The sequence below is a fragment of the Podarcis erhardii genome (assembly GCF_964252035.2).
Source record: "Podarcis erhardii genome assembly, chromosome: 9".
In the NCBI taxonomy this organism is placed as follows: Eukaryota; Metazoa; Chordata; class Lepidosauria; order Squamata; family Lacertidae; genus Podarcis; species Podarcis erhardii.
Genome location: NC_138512.1, coordinates 40,310,026 through 40,327,947, shown reverse-complemented (window position 1 = coordinate 40,327,947; position 17,922 = coordinate 40,310,026). Strand labels below are relative to the sequence as shown.

The 17,922-nt window shown below is 41.1% G+C and overlaps 1 protein-coding gene across 1 annotated transcript in view; it reads left to right on the top strand.

Moving 5' to 3' along the window:
• The window catches only part of MND1 (meiotic nuclear divisions 1), a 33,628-nt gene that overhangs the window by 2,385 nt on the left and 13,321 nt on the right, over positions 1-17,922 (top strand). Inside the window, exons 2-4 of the mRNA XM_081875504.1 lie at positions 1,564-1,629; positions 2,961-3,018; positions 5,977-6,125. Coding sequence (XP_081731630.1) covers positions 1,564-1,629; positions 2,961-3,018; positions 5,977-6,125 — 273 coding nt within the window. The remainder of the gene's footprint in view (positions 1-1,563; positions 1,630-2,960; positions 3,019-5,976; positions 6,126-17,922) is intronic.

Here is a 17,922-nt window from a genome sequence, read left to right as displayed (position 1 = left end):
CTTTCAGGGCTATGGTTTGTTTTGTTTGCTGGCAAGTATATTGTGGTCTCATTTACAAGGCCACTGTGACACACATTTATGTATTACTGAGGATGTTGCTGCTGGGGGAGGGGGGAGCAGCCCTCTTGCTTAAAAAATATGCATTCTATTACAGTGGTACAATGGGTTACAAACGCTTCGGGTTACAGACACTTCGGGTTACAGACTCCGCTAACCTGGAAGTAATACCTCGGGTTAAGCCCTATTAGCTAAAGTGGTGCCTCAGGTTAAGAACGGTTTCAGGTTAAGAACAGACCTCCGGAACAAATTAAGTTCTAAACAGAGGTACCGCTGTACTGGAAATGAGCTGTGCATAGCAACCCTGTGCATGCTTAATTTGGAATATATCCAACTGAAGGAAGTGTGACTTCTAAGGAGACGTGTAGATGCAAAAGTATCAAGTATTCAAAATGTATTGATTATTCTGGGAAGTCTCAGATTTTCCTATTGTATGCCATCTCTTGGCATGGCATAGATGAGAAAGGCAAGGGAAGAGAGGCTTGGAGTAAGCAAACAATTACTTCTGTGGTAGTTTACTTAAAAAGAAGAAGCTTATATTGCAGGTGGTGTTAGTCATTGTTTCAAATCTTGTTACTCATCCTAAATGTGCTGCCTGCCAATATTCTGAATGTGGGTCATCATGCTTGATAATGCTTGTGGTGCATAATGAATGGTGGAATCATATGCTTACCTGAAAGAGTGTCCCACAGAATTCAGAATAGACATGTATAGGTTTGCAGTGTAGGACAGGCTAGGAATATTTAGGATTCATTCAAATGTATTTGGAAGGAGAGGTTATGTAGTTTGCAGCAAGAGTCCTGGGCATACCATTATGGGTTCCCCTCTGACCTTTGACTTTCCCTGTAACAGCTAATTGCTAAGCTTCTTTAAAAAAATTAAAAGTGCCAACAACTGTGGCAAATAAAACCCAGGAGATCGCTCTGAATGTGCATTCCCACTCATATTCTCAGAATTGCGTGCAATTTTTATTCAAGGGGGGTTGTCACAGCAGGCTTTTCTTCTGAAGGGCTGAACATGAACAGAAACTGATTCTGCATATCCTGGTAATTAGGTCTTAGTAGTTCATCGATTACATAGGCCAAAATCAATATAATCTAATAATACCAATTAAAGTCTTAATGGACTTATGTTGTCAGACCCACACCAGGTGTAACCCCATGACCTCATAATGTATCATGCCACCTTTCTTTCCCATCTTTTAATTCAGCACCATTTATGACCTTTATCCTTCCAGCAGAGATTTAGCCAATTCACTCATTTGGATTCAAGCCAAGGTGGAAAGTTCTTGCATAGTAGGCTTATAACTATAACCCAAACTAAAACACTACTTACAGTCCATATGGGAGGCATAGGAAGTTAATGTGTATTACTGAGCAGTTCGATTGTTGTTTTTTATTGTATCTTTCTTTTGTATTTATATTCTATTCACTGCTTTGGGGGCTTTTGAGCCAAAGCACTCTGTTTATATAAACGACAACATAACATGTTTTCCCCCCTATTCAGTCAAAGAAAAGGGGGCTGAGTGTTGAAGAGAAGAGAACACGGATGATGGAAATATTTTTTGAAACAGTAAGTAATACTTTGTTGTTGTAGGTAACATTATGAATGTTTCACAGTGAGCATGTATTGACCCAGAATTGAAACATGCAGTTGCCAAATGTGTGTAGGGCTGGCCCAGAACTGATTGCTGCAAACTGAATTCTTGTGCCAGAAGCCCCCATAATGTCAGAAAGGATGTGTACTACAGTGGGGTGTACTCTAAGCTTGCACAGAGAGCTGGCTGTATCAAAACCAGTATGAGAGCCTTTGACCTGCATTCTCCTTCTGGTATGGTGAGCACCTATTGAAGTTGGCTACCTGTGTGGTTGACAACCAGGACTGCATTAATTAAAGCAGAGATGTTTAAACCCCACACATTCTTGGACTACAGCTCCCATCATCCCCAACCATTAGCCATGCTGACAGGCTGGTGGGAATTGGAGTACAGCAGCATTTTGAAGGGATGCAGCTTTTCCATTCTTTCTTTAAAGTAAGATGTTCCAAGATGTTTTCAGAAATCAATCTGTATGTAGCTCTGAATTGCATAAACCTAAATGACCCCTAGACGGTTAAGTCCAGTCAAAGGTGACTATGGGGTGCGGCGCTAATCTTACTTTTTAGGCCAAGGGAGTCGGTGTTTGTCCAAAATGCAGAAATATCTTCATGCTTGAGACTTTATATATATATATGTATATGTATATGTATATGTATATGTATATGTATATGTATATGTATATGTATATGTATATGTATATATATGTGTGTGTATGTGTGTGTGTGTATGTATGTGTGTGTGTGTGTGTGTATGTGTGTGTATATATATATATATATATATATGGATATTTTACTGTTTCCAATTTGCCCAGTAGCAAGTGTAGACTTGTCTTGATCACAAATAAGTAAGGTGGTTTTAGATCACATTCACACCATACATTTAAACTACATTAATACTGCTTTAACAGTCATGTCTTCTCCTAGGAGGCCTGGTAACTGTAATTTACCCTCAAAAAACTACATTTCCTAGAACCCTTGACAAACTACAGTTCTCAAGGTTCTTTGGAGAAAAGCTATGACTGCTAAAATGGTATGAGAGTACAGTACGGTATGGAATATGACCTTAGATAATTCCTGGGAGCTTCTGTTGCTCCCAGAAAGGCGCAGGTAGGAAATTAATCAGAAGGATAGCCAGTTCCCATATGTGAAAGCAGTAATGTGGTGCAGTAACTTATGTAAGCTGCAAAGCGCACTGAGTCATAAATGTTAGTCTTAAAACCACAAGCCCTTAGATTAATTGAAGGAATTTCAGAGTCATTGTGTGATTATGGATGATGTGTATGTTATTTTTATTTTATTTGTGACAGAAAGATGTATTCCAACTAAAAGACATTGAAAAAATTGCTCCAAAAGAGAAAGGAATCAGTGAGTACCTAGACTTATTTCCCACCAACCTTTTACTCATAATAGCAAACAGTTTTGCCAGGGAATCACATCATAGCTGTCAGCTTTTCCCTTTTCTTGCGAGGATCCTATTTGGAATAAGGAAATTTCCCTTAAAAAAGGGGAAACGTTGACAGCTATGTATCACATCCTATTCACGCATAAACTTTAAGAACGTGATCTAAATAGCAGTATTGTAAGGAACTATACAAGTGCTGTGCTCTTCATGGTGTAGGTGGAGGGCTAGGGAACTGGATCTGACCATCAGGCAGATCCTTACTTCTCCCTTCCACCCCTTGCCCCATGGGCCAAGTTTGGCAGGTTGATGGGGGTGCCCACATATCAATCACCTGTTTTCACAATCACGCCAGGGAACCCATTTTTGTCTTGGTGTCAATTAGCTGATTGTTGGGATTTGCACAGCACCACGTATGGAGTTATGCAAGCCTTGACACTTACCTAGTTGTCGGTGCTTGCAGAAAGCTATGCACAGGTATTTGCAGGAGTTGCCAATCTGCTGATCTGTGGTGCTTGCAGACTCCCTTTGGTCCAACCACTTATTTGGATGCCTCATACCTGATGTGGGTGTGGCTTGGCTAGAACAGCCTGATGGACCAGATGGAGAGACCCAGTGGACTGAATTATGCCTGCAAGCTGGACAGTTCCCCATAGTTGCTGTAGGCTGATAAGGGAGGAACAAGGGAGAATCAAAACATACTGACCTTGTTGTTTGTGTGGAATTTCTACACACATATAACACTTCTTGCTCCATAATTAATATATAATTGAAATGCTAAAAATGGACTGTGGGGGGAGGGAGTTGTTTTCTTCTTTGGCCAGACAAGTGATTTTTTTTTTTTATAAAAGGTGAATGCTTAAATTTTTTTTGGTTCTGTAGCCATTTTAGGAATTCAAAGTATGTTGCATATAATTGTTTCTGACATACCTGCCAAAGAGACCAGTTCTATTCCCTGTGTTCCTCTGCAATATGTCAGCTGTGGTTATGTCATCTGTGTGCCAGATTTGGGCAGCAGGGGGACATAGAGAGGCAATTTCAGCAATGCCTAAACAAGTCTTAATTTTTTTTACTCTACAAATTTTCTGTACTCTGAACAACATCTAAATCAGGGGTTGCATGGCTAGTAGTCAGAGATGATGGGAATTGTATGCCAACAACATTTCAAGAGCCAGAAATTCCCAAAACCTGCTCTAGATATGATGAGTTGTATCCAATTGACATTATTAAAAATTACTAACGTAGAATCATTCATTTTAGTGGGCGACCCCGAGTACAACTTGATTCAATACACTAAATAACTTTTATTTGGGCTGATTTTGGAGACTAGAGCTAAGTTTTCTGTGCCCGAGACTTTGTGTGCATTTCCTTTTGACTAGTTTATTTTAGAAATTATAATGAGCTGTGAGATTTAAGATGGCAAGGGCTAGATACCCAAATAAATAAAACTTGCACCATGCTACTATTCAGAATTATCTTGGAACAGGTAGAATATAAAAACAATACCCCTTCCAGTTTAATTTAATAAATAATAATAGTAATAATAATAATAATACCATGACCTCGCAACGATGGCTGTTGAATGAGTTCAGTAAGTCCCTTGGAAACTACAGACGTGGCCTCTTGACATCTTCCAGGATAATAATTCCCACTCACATTATACAGAGCTTATAACCCATCTACTCTCAGTAGCCAGAAGCATCATAGCCAGACTGGAGAGAGCTGTCAGGAGTAAACATGGTCCAATGGTTTCTAATAGTATAGGAAACATCCTTATTAGAAGAAAAATTAACCAATAAACTGAATCTGACATGGGGACAAATAGAAGAAGACACCTTCACCCTGGTTGGGTTCCCCTTTATCACATATATAGCCCAACAAGACAACAACAATAATTCACTGACAGCATACAAATCAATATGTCTAGCCTGACCCAAAAACCAACACACTCACACACATAAACAAAGCCAACCAAAGACAACCAAGCACACCCTAAGCCACCCCAACCTTTCTCACCACCAAGGAAATATAGCAGGTGAATAGAAAGAGAACCCACACACGTGACGCTGACACAGAACCCCACACATACACTAAGTAGAAAAATAGAAGCATTGCCACTCCACCCCACCCTATGCTCCCTCCCACTCTTTCCCCCCTCTTTTCTTCCCAACCTAAATACTGCATGCAACACTCATGTCTCACAACAAATGTAAGTGATCTGTAGAAAACACAACTTGAAAAAAGAGACAATGCACATATTTTTGTACACTAAGAAATCTTTAATAAAAATTAATTTAAAAAGAAGGTACAGTGGTACCTCGGGTTAAGAACTTAATTTGTTCTGGAGGTCTGTTCTTAACCTGAAACTGTTTTTAACCTGAAGCACCACTTTACCTAATGGGGCCTCCCGCTGCTGCCACGCCGCCGGAGCACGATTTCAGTTCTCATCCTGAAGCAAAGTTCTTAACCCGAGGTACTATTTCTGGATTAGCGGAGTCTGTAACCTGAAGCGTATGTAACCCGAGGTACCACTGTACTGGTACTAACAGTAGCATACCCTACAGAACCACTCTCAGTTATTCCGCTAGAGTAGAGTCTTATGTCATCTTCTGAGGAATATGTCACATGAATATTTTCCCATCACATGACAATTTTCATGCCTTGTGGCAGAGATTCTCTTAGAAGTGCAATATGAGCTTCCTGGGTCAGGCCAGTGGCTCATCTAGCACAGCATCCTGTTCTCACAGTTGCCAGCCTATGGGAAGTTCATGCTCAGCAAGCCTAATTTAATCCATACTGTCCTGCAGTGACTGGCAGAATTTGCCCAAGTACCATACTTGTAGTATATAGTATGGTTTCAGAATTAGCCAGAGTTCTCAATGTCCAGTAAAAGTGTTCTAATGCAGTGTTTGTGTCCTTGACAGCTGCTATGTCGGTGAAGGAGGTCTTACAGAGCTTAGTCGATGATAGTATGGTGGACACGGACAGGATTGGGACTTCAAATTATTTTTGGGCTTTTCCAAGTAAAGCTCTTCATGCAAGAAAGCGTAAACTGGAGGAACTGCAGAATCAGGTAATTCAAGGTTTGTAGTCTACCTGCCACCCACCACACATGGATGGAGGGATGCCTGAAGGCCAGCATAATTTCAAGTAACATTTTCCCCTTTTCTATTCTCGCAGTTAATAAACCAACATGTTGGTGGTTGTAAACCTGGCCTGTTACATAATTTGAAGCCACTGGCTTTTTCTCTCAAATATTTATTCATTACAACTATTTATAATCCGTTCTTTAGGGCACAAAGACTTTCAGAATGTCTCTGCATGTAAACTAGTTTTTTGGCCCTAGGCATATGTTTCGAGCTGTATGCTTAATAGATAGCACTTAAAATATTTACTGGGCATAATAATCTTTTTGCATCCAAGATGTTTAAATTCTAGATTATGACCTCAGCATTCATAGCCTTAACTATGATTAACTTAGATGCATACATAGTTAAGGGCAGCAGGGCGTGGGGTGGAGGAATAATCCAATGTATGGTCTCTTTTCAAAAAGCAGAGTTTGTACCTTAGGGAAGGTTGGAGGAAATACACAATCCCATGGTCTGTTCTTGATTTATTTACTACTGTGAAGGAACAACAGTGTGTTCCATCTGTGCTGACCCTTCTACAGAATTAGTTGATTCTTCAATGAAATAATTATTAAATTGAAATATTCCTCTCTCTGGGAAATGATCTCAGACTCGTATTTTCAAGCTCAAGTGAAGCACTGATAGCTAAAGCCAAATTACTTTGGTAATTACAAAGCACCACTACCACAGAAATCTAGTGAAAAATATACAGGGATGCATTGGTTCCTCTAAGGAAATGAAATTCTAAGATTCATATGGAATGAATGCAGTTAATTTTTCAGTGAATGAATGCCCCGTAGAATGGGGCATTTTAAGTGCTTGCTCAAACTACTTCCTAACAACTTAGAAATCTCTTGTGACTTCAGAAATGAAAAAAAAATCTGAATTTTCTTTCTGTATGTTTTATTGTACTGTCTGTGGCAAAATGAGGAAAGGGATACTGGTCACAGGGAGGCGAGGATCTGTTTAGTGCTCTGAACCTGGAGGAAAATATGCTTTAGGGGTCTTTCTTTTTGTTCTCTGTGAGTGGGGGAAGAGACCACCATCCTGTAGCCTACAATTATTCCACTTTCCAGTCTTCTTTTACAGGATTATTGGATACAAAAAGCTTCGTGGTGGTTGTTTGATTAAATGTTAAGCTTTAGTTGACTAATTGTTAAAAAGTGACAGATTTAAATCAACTGATTGAATTTGATGAAGGTGTTGCCATGTGTTAGGTTTCCAAGGGGTTCCTCGAGAGCAAGCAGGCAAATATCTCCCTGCTCGGCTGAGAAGCCTTGCTTTTGCTGCAAAAATTAACCTTATCTGTGCGGAGCGCCACTCTCCCATGAGTGGGCGGTTCCTAAATTTTCCCCAGCAAAGCAATTTCTTGACGCCCAGTCTGCGCCTCCCCTCTCTGCGCGGATGCTTACTGCGCAAGTAGGGCGTGGGTAACGGAGGACCCCTCTCCTCCCTGCTTTGCCCAGGCAAGGTGTCCTGGCACCGCCTCGCTTCCTCCTCGCCCTGCAGCTCCTCTCCACTGGAGGCGTGGTTACTCTCCTCCATTGAAGAGGAGCTGCTTCCCACAATCCTTGGAGGCTCTCTATAATCCGTTCGGCTTTTCCTCTCTCCCTCCTGAACCGATGGCAGTTCCCTGACACTGTGTTTGCTGTAGTGCGTTTTTGCTGCAAATCTTTGAACTTTACATCCCATAAAACCTATCCTGATCATGACTGCACCAAGAAAGAGATGTTGGGATCATGGTGGCTGCCCAATGAAAATGTCAAGGTAGTGTGCAGCCACTGCAACAAAAAATAAAATTCCATGAATGTTGAAATATATGCAGGACAGACAAATTAAAGATTCAGGACAGGCAAAAGAAAGCACTTCTTCAGACAGTGCAAAGTTAGCGTCCGGCATCCAGTCCCGTCAGATGTACTGATGGCCACCAACTTAGATGGCTTTGAAAATGTATTGGGCAAGTTCAGAGAAGATAAGGCAAGCCATGATAGCTGTGTACTGCATCCAGTTTTGGAAGCAGTGTGACTGAATACCAGGAACCGGGGAGGACAAATGAGGAGGGTACTTTGGTCTTGGTGTCCTGTTTGTGGCTTCCTGTAGACAACAGATTGGCCACTGTGAGAACAGGATACTGGACTAGATGGTGCCATTGGTTTAATCCAGCAAGGCTCTTCTTTTGCTCCCTTACAATCTTGCATGCTTTCAGATTGTGTGGGGATAAACTCGGCCCTCCAGATGTTTTGGGACTACAACTCCCACCATCCCTGACCACTGGTCCTGTTAGCTAGGGATGATGGGAGTTGTAGTCCAAAAACATCTGGAGGACCGAGTTTGCCTATGCCTGGGATAGGGTACCAACCGTGGGGTGTCATGGCTAATCATTCTTTAATGTTGGAGAATATTAATGTGGCAGGTGCTTTTTAAATACATGCCAAATACATTTATGCATTACTTTGTATATGCTTCAAGTTATTTTATTTAACAGAACAGGACTAGGTACTCAGCTATTAGTTTCAGCAGGTTGTGGATCAGCCTGATAGGCTATAGCTTCAAGAGTAAATGTTCCGACAAATGTGTCATTGTTGTTTTAATATTGCTGTTTCTCTTGATTAAAGGTTTCCTTCAGCTCCTGCAAAACCTGTATTAGATTCATGCATATAGGATTTGTTCATTGTGAATAGTGAGTTGTGTTAGAACAGTTGGCCACCCCCACCTACCTCTGTTATCCTGCAGAGTTCAAGAAGACAGGACTGTTACAACATTTCTTATCTCATTATACATGACAAAGCCATTTTTCACCTTCTCACCCCTTGCTTTTTCCTGTAAGACCTATTGCAGTCGTTAGGAGTCGTCAACAGGCTCATCACAGCTATCTGCCAATCACCCATTCCCACCACCCTTCTGAGTAATACCCCTCCCCACCTTCTCACTATATAGAAGGGTCTGGTGACTTCTGTTTCAGTGTATCTGAAGAAGTGTGCATGCACACGAAAGCTCATACCAAGAACTAACTTAGTTGGTCTTTAAGGTGCTACTGGAAGGAATTTTTTTATTTTGTTTTAACATTTCTTAAGTATGTTTTTATCAGGTTACATAAGGTTTAAGGTATACCTATTAGTTACTAGTGTGGGGGAGGATATTGTCATAATATTTATATACGGGCTCTAACAAAGCCTTGTACAAAAAGAATTTTACAACTGGTGTTGCCTGCAGGCTCACAATGTAATTATTCAGAAAAGTAACTTAATTGTGTGCCTCATTTGAGTATGGCTTACAGGATTGTAAAATAGTCTAATGAGATGTCAGTGACTGTGTTATTTTCTATTTGATGCTTATTGGATTTATCGCACAGGTGCCCCCAAAGATTCCGTTGTTGCAGCTGTTATTATTTACCACTTCTTTTCATAAACAACATGTTGTACAGAACACAGAATGCAATCTAGTCTCTACTCATAGGGCACTGCTTAAAGGACAGAAAAAGGAACTTTTCTTAGGAGTGGGGACAGCTGTGTATGAGTCAAAGGCAGGAGTGAGAGTTTAAAGCAATGCATGTTGACATAACAAGCAACCTAGTATGCTGGTTGTGTCTTTATTGAAGTGTGCTGTCATAGTAAATTGATATCAGAATAAATGTCAGTTGATAACCAGTTTCTATAACCAGGCGTGCTTAAATCACCCTCCTTCTCACAGGTCAATTTGGAATGGGCTCTGGTAAAACAATTTATTTTTTAAAAAATCAGGAAATAGAAACCTGGGCTGGAATAAAATTACCTGGTGCTGAAATGACAACAAAGTACCACCACTAAAAAGGGTCTTATACCAATTGTCATCCATTGATGGCACCTGGAGAAGGACCTCAGTAAAAATATAATAAAATAATAATAATAATAATAATAATAATAATAATAATAATAATAATAATAATAATTAAAAAAAATTATACTCCACCCATCTGGCTGGGTTTCCCCAGCCACTCTGGGCGGCTGCCAACAGAATATTAAAAATGCGATAAAACAAACATTAAAAAACTTCGCTAAACAGAAGATTAGGTGGAGACAGGTGATCTTTAAGGTACCTTTGTCACATGGGCAGCTGCTTTATACGGAATCAGACCTATTAGTCTCTCTAGATCAGGTATGTCCAGCTCCCAAGAGACTGCGATCTACTCCTACAGTTGTTGACCTTTTTTTTGGCCAATTGATCTGGATCACACAGTCGACCAGGGATGCCCCATGATCAACCAAGATAGTGATTGACCGGTTGGACATGCCTGCTCTAGATCAGTGTTCCTTGTATTGATGTTGCAATTTCATCCAGAAGACATTCCCAGGCCTACTTGAAGTTGCTGGTGAATATCACTGACCTATGGCCCTCCCCCAAAGCATTAAAGGTCAAAGCTAGTCCGTTAAATTGGGCCTGGAAGTGGAGTGGGAGTAGTGAAGTTGATAAATACTCTTACTTTCCAGTCCCAATTAGCAAAATGTGCAAGCTTTCAACAAACAGGGAATCGTTTTCGTAAGGTAGTTTTCAAACATGTGATCTTGCAGTTCACAATCAGAAGTGACAGCCAAAAAGGACTGTACAATATGCAAAATAAAATAAAATAAAATAAAAATTCCCCACATTTGAATTGGGCCTTAATGTTCCGCTTGGCATACCAACAAATTTCTTTGTTGCCTTTGGTTTAGAAGATACATGTGCTAAAATGTGTTTTTATCCACATGCAACCAAATTCATGCTTTATACATAGACTGGGAAGATTTACTCCCCTCAAAAGAAAGTTCTGTCAGTATTCAAAGACACCCATTCAGCAACTGTTGTTATAAAACCCTACAGTTTTTTTAGCCTTTGAGGAATTGCTGAACCACACCCAGCACATTTTGGACCAGCAGTGGTGTCTGACTCATCTGCACCCAACCAGGAAAACAAGACTTTTTCTGCTCCTTGGAATTTTTAACAGTATGACTAAACCTGGGTGCATTCTGACTTATATTCCTGGAGAATCACAATTTTTGGAGCATGATGTCCTATATCAAGCCATCTGTGATGTGGAAGGTAATAGCAAAAACACCTGATTTGTGTGTTTCTGGTAATTAGTGAGCCTTACTCTAGAAATATAGCACCCTATCCACCCATAAAGCAGAGACATCACCTTGCCGACAAAGGTCCGTATAGTCAAAGCTATGGTTTTCCCAGTAGTGATGTATGGAAGTAAGAGCTGGACCATAAAGAAGGCTGATCACCGAAGAATTGATGCTTTTGAATTATGGTGCTGGAGGAGACTCTTGAGAGTCCCATGGACTGCAAGAAGATCAAACCTCTCCATTCTTAAGGAAATCAGCCCTGAGTGCTCAGTGGAAGGACAGATCCTGAAGCTGAGGCTCCAATACTTTGGCTACCTCATGAGAAGAGAAGACTCCCTGGAAAAGACCCTGATGTTGGGAAAGATTGAAGGCACAAGAAGAAGGGGACGACAGAGGACAAGATGGTTGGACAGTGTTCTCGAAGCTACCAGCATGAGTTTGACCAAACTGCGGGAGGCAGTGGAAGAGAGGAGTGCCTGGTGTGCTCTGGTCCATGGGGTCACGAAGAATCGGACACGACTAAACAACTAAACAACAACATCCATCCATTTTAATTAATTTACATGGAACTTTTGTTACAAATGTGTTTTTCAGACCTTTATCTTGCCTCTCTTCTCAAGAGTATTCAGAAACATTACAATCACTTTCGTTTACAGGAAACAGAGACTGAAAGTGACTAAGATCAAATCATCCTTCCTGAGCCTTTGGCAGATGAGATACTTCAACACAATTCCACCCAAGACCAGACAAAACCTAGGATTATTCTACTTTTGAATGACGACAAACTGTAATCAGTGTAGATAGCTGGCCAACAGCCAAATTAAAGTAGAGTAATATATACACACACACACACACACACACACACACACACATACATATACATATACACACACCCCTACAGACCCGATCATGCCCTGTTTGGGTCTTAGAGTTATACTTTGGGGTTTAATTCTAAGACCATTTTGTGGTTCACCTCAGATGCCAAAATGTATTGTCAGTCGTTGATTTCGCACTGTTTCTGTGCTTTTAACACTTGCATCGCAGGCATACATTTTGCAGGTCATGTTTATCCAGTCATAGCTTCTTCATGCTGGGAACAGGTTTAATTGTGGGATTTCTGCCTGCATTGTAGTTCTCAAAGCACAGGAGCTTTGCCAGGAAAAAAAAGTTTGTAAGTGGAAAAGGAGGGCTGCCCCTAGGCATTTGGAGTTAACAACAGACTGTGCTGAGGCTAGCCAGCACATGAACAGCCTTGAGTGAACTGATTAGCTGTAGGTTTGGGGTGCAGGGTAGCAAGTACATTTTCAGTAGAAGCAGATATACCAGTGTGAAAATGAACCATAAACAGGGGGGAGATCAGGAGCACTGCAGCCAAACAGTGAAAGACACAGAGAAGACGATGCACAGGAGGACATGGGAACTGAAGCTCAAGTTAGATGACAGCTGGGCAGCTAACATTTGCGCTCGTGGTGCTTGCCTAATTCACATACAAGATCTCTTACTTGTTTCTCTTTTTTCACTCTCAAGGGGGCTTTGAACTGGGCCAGAATGTCTAGAATGTTGAAAGTAGCAAGCCCAAGAGTATAGGAAACCTTTCTGTTTAGTTGGTCTGTAATAGTTGTACTGTGAATAGACAATTTGAGTTAGGATTGCAGAATTCCATCATGTTTGCAGCTGTCAGTATGAGCTAGAAGACATTGCTTAATTCATTCACAGTCTGCATTCCAGGTTGCTTGGTAAATTGGGTACCTACTGTAGAGCGACTGATAATCCTAGACAAGGGTGACTTCCCCTAACAAAATTCTAGCATAATATCTATTGCTTAGGTTCTACACCTGTTCACTTTGCTCCTAACATTAAGACCTCTTGTGACTTAGACCTCTGCTCCAATGCTCAGCTTCAAGAACTAGCCTGCCATCCTCATGGTGATGGTGATGATTTTATGAATCCCATTTCATATATAGATTTCAAGGTGATTTACAATAAAAACAACTGAAATAGGTTTTAAAACAACATTCCCCCCCCCCAATCCAGCTGAAAAAAGGTTGTTGAAACAAAAATGTCTTCACTTGTAAGTCCATAGCAGCTTGAATTGGATTTACTTCTGAGGAGATGGACTGGTGATTATGGAACTCTAGTGAACAGAAAATAGCTCATCAAAATGCTAAATGGTATTTGGTGCCAGGTAAAGCATGTGGGAGGATTATGGATATGCAAAATGACACATGGTTGCAGATTTTGGGTAGATGCAGTTAAAGCTCTCCTTTTTATTCTCTGCTGCCTCTTTTAAAACTGAATTGGTGTATGTAGAATTCCGCAGCCAACCATCTGTCCCTCAGGCCAAGCCAGAGAGCTCAGTTATGAGACACTGAGGCTTTGCTCTGCCTTTTCAATATACAAAAATGTTCCCGTTCCAATTTTGTCTTACTATAAAAAGCAGTACTTTGCCTGAATTAATTAATTTCCGTTTGCTAGCTGTAAGGTTTTCTAACTGGCAAAGCAAAACACACACACACACACACACACACTTTTTGCAATTGCATATATATTGCCATGAGCAGAATTAATTAAATAAGAAAATAAGAGATACACTGCACTGATAAAATGATCTGTTGTAGAATATCACTATATAGTTAATCAAAAGTCTTACTGCAGTTATGACAGAACCGCCCATCAAATCCAATCTGGATGTTATTGTCTGCTTGCTACAAGTAGAGGGCAGCTGGTGTCTAAGAGTTACTTGCAGAACTATGGGTGGTATCCAGTGTACTTGCTCCATTGTCGCAAGGATTTCTGTTTGTGCAACAGGAACTTCCTTTATTTTGCTCTCTCCATGTGCAACCTCCCATAATCTGCTCCAGAGGCTTGAGAACCCCCCCAAAACGGAACAGATTGGGGGGAGGGAGAAGAGGAGAGAGGGGGAAAGGTCTGTTCTGCAGCCAAAAGTCCTTGTGCTGATGAAATGAATGCACTGAATTCTTCCCAATAGATCCAGACAGTTCCTTGTAAACCAGATTACATTTACCAACTAGCATTTAAATACTGAAGCCAGGTTCTTTTTTGGAATACATAGTAGGGCATTACCATTATTAGGGCAACCGAAATGTTACAAATAGTGTGCAAGCTTTTGAGTTTTCCAGAATGCATTAGCTGGCTAGATAGAACATAAACCGAAGCTAATGGGGTGAGGGATTTTGACTGACACTGAAGTCGTGGAGTCTGCTGGAAAGGGAAAGTAGCAGCGGACATGAAAATGAAACTCTTAGATGTTATTTGGGTTGCACCAAGATTTGTTGCATGTGTCCTTCCCTGCCTCTGCTGGAATTCCAGGACGCAAGCCAGAGTCTGGCTTGTTGTGACATTGGAACCTGGGCTTGTGGTTTGTTTCCCCCAAACAAACCACAAACATTAAGCTAAGAACAAACCTTGGCAACGTTCATGGTTTATTTGGAGAGAAACAAACTAGGAGTACGCTTGGACATCATGATAAACCAGATTCTGGCTTGTTTCCCTGTGTGTTCACTTTAAACCAGTTTGCTTTATCTGTGGTTTAGATTTAATGTGTAAACCAGGCTACTAACATTTCCCTGTTCCTGAGGATGTGGCCAGATTCATGGCATAACAGTCAGTTTTTTAATTTTATTTCTATGATGTATGCATGTGTGCATGCCTTTCTAGATTGCAGGTGTGCAAACCATTATAAGTGGTTAAGAACATAGGATTTGTATGGTGGTCACAACCAGTGCTTTTCTTCTAGTAAAAAATGTGCCAGTACTCACCATGAAGTTGTTACAATAAATGCCACACTTTCAACCAGACCTTTCTTTTAGGGGGGGGGAGTGCTGGTACTGTGTGGCCTTGAGTACCCCCTGGAGAAAATAGCAGTGGTCAGAACTCAGTTGTGATTACTTTAGCATTGCAGTTTGTGTGTTTTTTAATATGTCCTTATGCCATATTTACATTGTTTTCCTGGCTATGAAATATTAAGTGTGTTACAGCTTTAAAAGGTCAATATAGCAAGGAATACTTTTCAGTGGCTGCACTTGAAGGACATTGGTTTGAATTCTAGCCAGTGCAAATTTTATGATTAGGGCTTGCATTTGCGTGAGCAACACCATGATCGTAAACATGGCTATCTGGGAGAAAGGGTCATTGATTCCATCACAACTTTTTTCTTCTTCTAATATGTGTTCTTAGCACTGCAGTGAGGTTTGTAGAAACTTTTCTACTACAGTGGTACCTTGGCTGTCGAACGGCTTGGCTCCCGAATGCCGCAAACCCAGAAGTAAGTGTTCTGGTTTGCAAACTTTTTTTGGAAGCCGAACTTCCAATGCGGCTTCCACTAGAAGTTGGTCCCTTACCTTTCCTGCCCCGACCTGGCCACAGTGATCCATGCGACGGTCACCTCCAGGCTTGACTACTGTAATTCGCTCTACGCGGGGCTGCCCTTGAAGCTGTCCCAGAAACTCCAGCGGGTGCAGAATGCTGCAGCGAGCCTCCTCACGGGGTCTTTGCCATGGGAGCATATTCATCCAGTGCTTTTCAACCTGCACTGGCTCCCGGTGGAGTACAGGGTCAGATTTAAGGTGCTGCTTTTGACCTTTAAAGCCCTTCACGGCCTAGGACCCTTGTACCTACGGGACCGCCTCTCCCAGTATGCCCCATGGAGAGCCTCAAGGTCCATAAATAGCAACACCCTAGTGGTCCCGGGCCCTAAGGAAGTTAGATTAGCTTCAACCAGAGCCAGGGCATTTTCAACTCTGGCTCCGGCCTGGTGGAACACTCTGCCTCATGAGACCAGGGCCCTGCAGGATCTGATTTCTTTCCGCAGGGCCTGTAAGACAGAGTTGTTCTGCCTGGCCTTTGGCTTGGAGCCAATTTGATTCCCTCCCTCTCTTTCTTTTTTTCTTTTCCTTCTCCTCCTGCGATGAGGCTACATTTTAATATTTTAATGTTTCATTATTTTAATGTTGTATTTTAATTTTGTTTTTAAGTTGTAATCATTCAACTTGTTTTTATTATTGCTTGTAAGCCGCTCTGAACCCAGCCTTGGGAGGGCGGGGTATAAATAAATATTATTATTATTATTATTATTATTATTATTATTATTATTATTATTGTGCAGGAAGCTCCTGCGGCCAATTGGAAGCTGCGTCTTGGTTTTTGAACGGTTCCAGGAGTCAAACGGATTAAGTTTGACAACCAAGGTACCACTGTACTACTAAACAGAGTTGTAAAACAAGTTTAAGGGAAGATTTCATGTTCGTCTGCTTTAAAGTTTTGGAATCCGGAAAGCGGGTATCTGGGTTTCTGCATTTGACTAGAAAAAAAACAGGAGATGAGGTCTGCAAATCTTTGCAGTGGAAGGACACCTTTTAAAAAGGCTTCACCATAAAAGGCGATGTGGATAGAGTGGGAGCTGTAAGTACTTGTCAGTGAGTCAGCAAAAGAGAACCTTAGCAATGTCATTTGAATAATGTGTTGCGAACTGTTCTTAGTTGTGCTGGAAGAATGAATCTGAAAAAGTGCTATGTAAGCAGGATTTCTTGAGACCTTAGAAACACAATAGTCTCTGCATTATAAGTATTATATTCACTATATTTTGTTGATAATTGAATTGCTGGGCAACTTAGGAGCATGTAAGGTTACTGCTTAGCCAATGGTGCTTTTTTGACAGTAGCTGCTAATAAACTATGAACGTGCATTGGAATCCCATCTAGTCTTTTTGTTTAATGTTGGAAAGAGCTGTGTAAGTGTATTCACATGAACTCCACTTGAATTCATAATAAATATAGTCACTGTTCATTTCATTAAACCCCGTCTGTCTTTGTTGCATGGTATCCGGAAGGCCTGCACAGCTTGACACTCACCAGCTGTTTATGGCGACCTTTCAGTGGTTTCATAAACCACCTTGATGCAGTTTTGAAGATACCATAGCAAGAAGTTTAAAAGCTCACTGGCCTAAGTACATGGCTGGTGGGTTGTATTCAGTTTGGTGATTCAGTTGTTGTACCCCTTTGGTATGTAGGTATCTTTGTTGTTTCACCCAGAACAAATGTGTTGCTTCAGTGTAGCAGATCCGTCATATCCATAAATGGTTATATGTGCAAATTTCACATTGTGGGAGAGGCAAACCCCCTCCTCCCATATTGGAGTTTTCATGAAAAGAAATTGTGATGGCAAATCTCTACGTGATCCACCACTTGATCTGAAGCAGATGAGGGTATCCCACCACCACCACTGCAAGAGACTTGATGTTGCATGCTTGGAAACTTAAAGATGCACTTCCGGTCTGAAGTGCTACAGTCCAGAATTAGATTTCCTTCTTCATCTGCTGTTTGTGAGAACTAGGACAAAATACTGAAATTGATCTATAAGAAATGAAGTGCTCCTCAAGCTCTAGGATGGGTGTTTGGAATTTGGGATTATCTAGCCTTGTTTCTTGACACTAGGTGTGCATCAAATTAACCCATTTAATATCCCTGCCTTTTCCTTTAGGAGGGTGTAAAAAGAAGTTGGTCAAGGACACAGGCAAACTGGAACGTGTCCAGAGGAGGGCAACCAAAATGGTCAAAGGCCTGGAAACGATGCCTTATGAAGAACGGCTAAGGGAGCTGGGCATGTTTAGCCTGGAGAAGAGGAGGTTAAGGGGTGATAC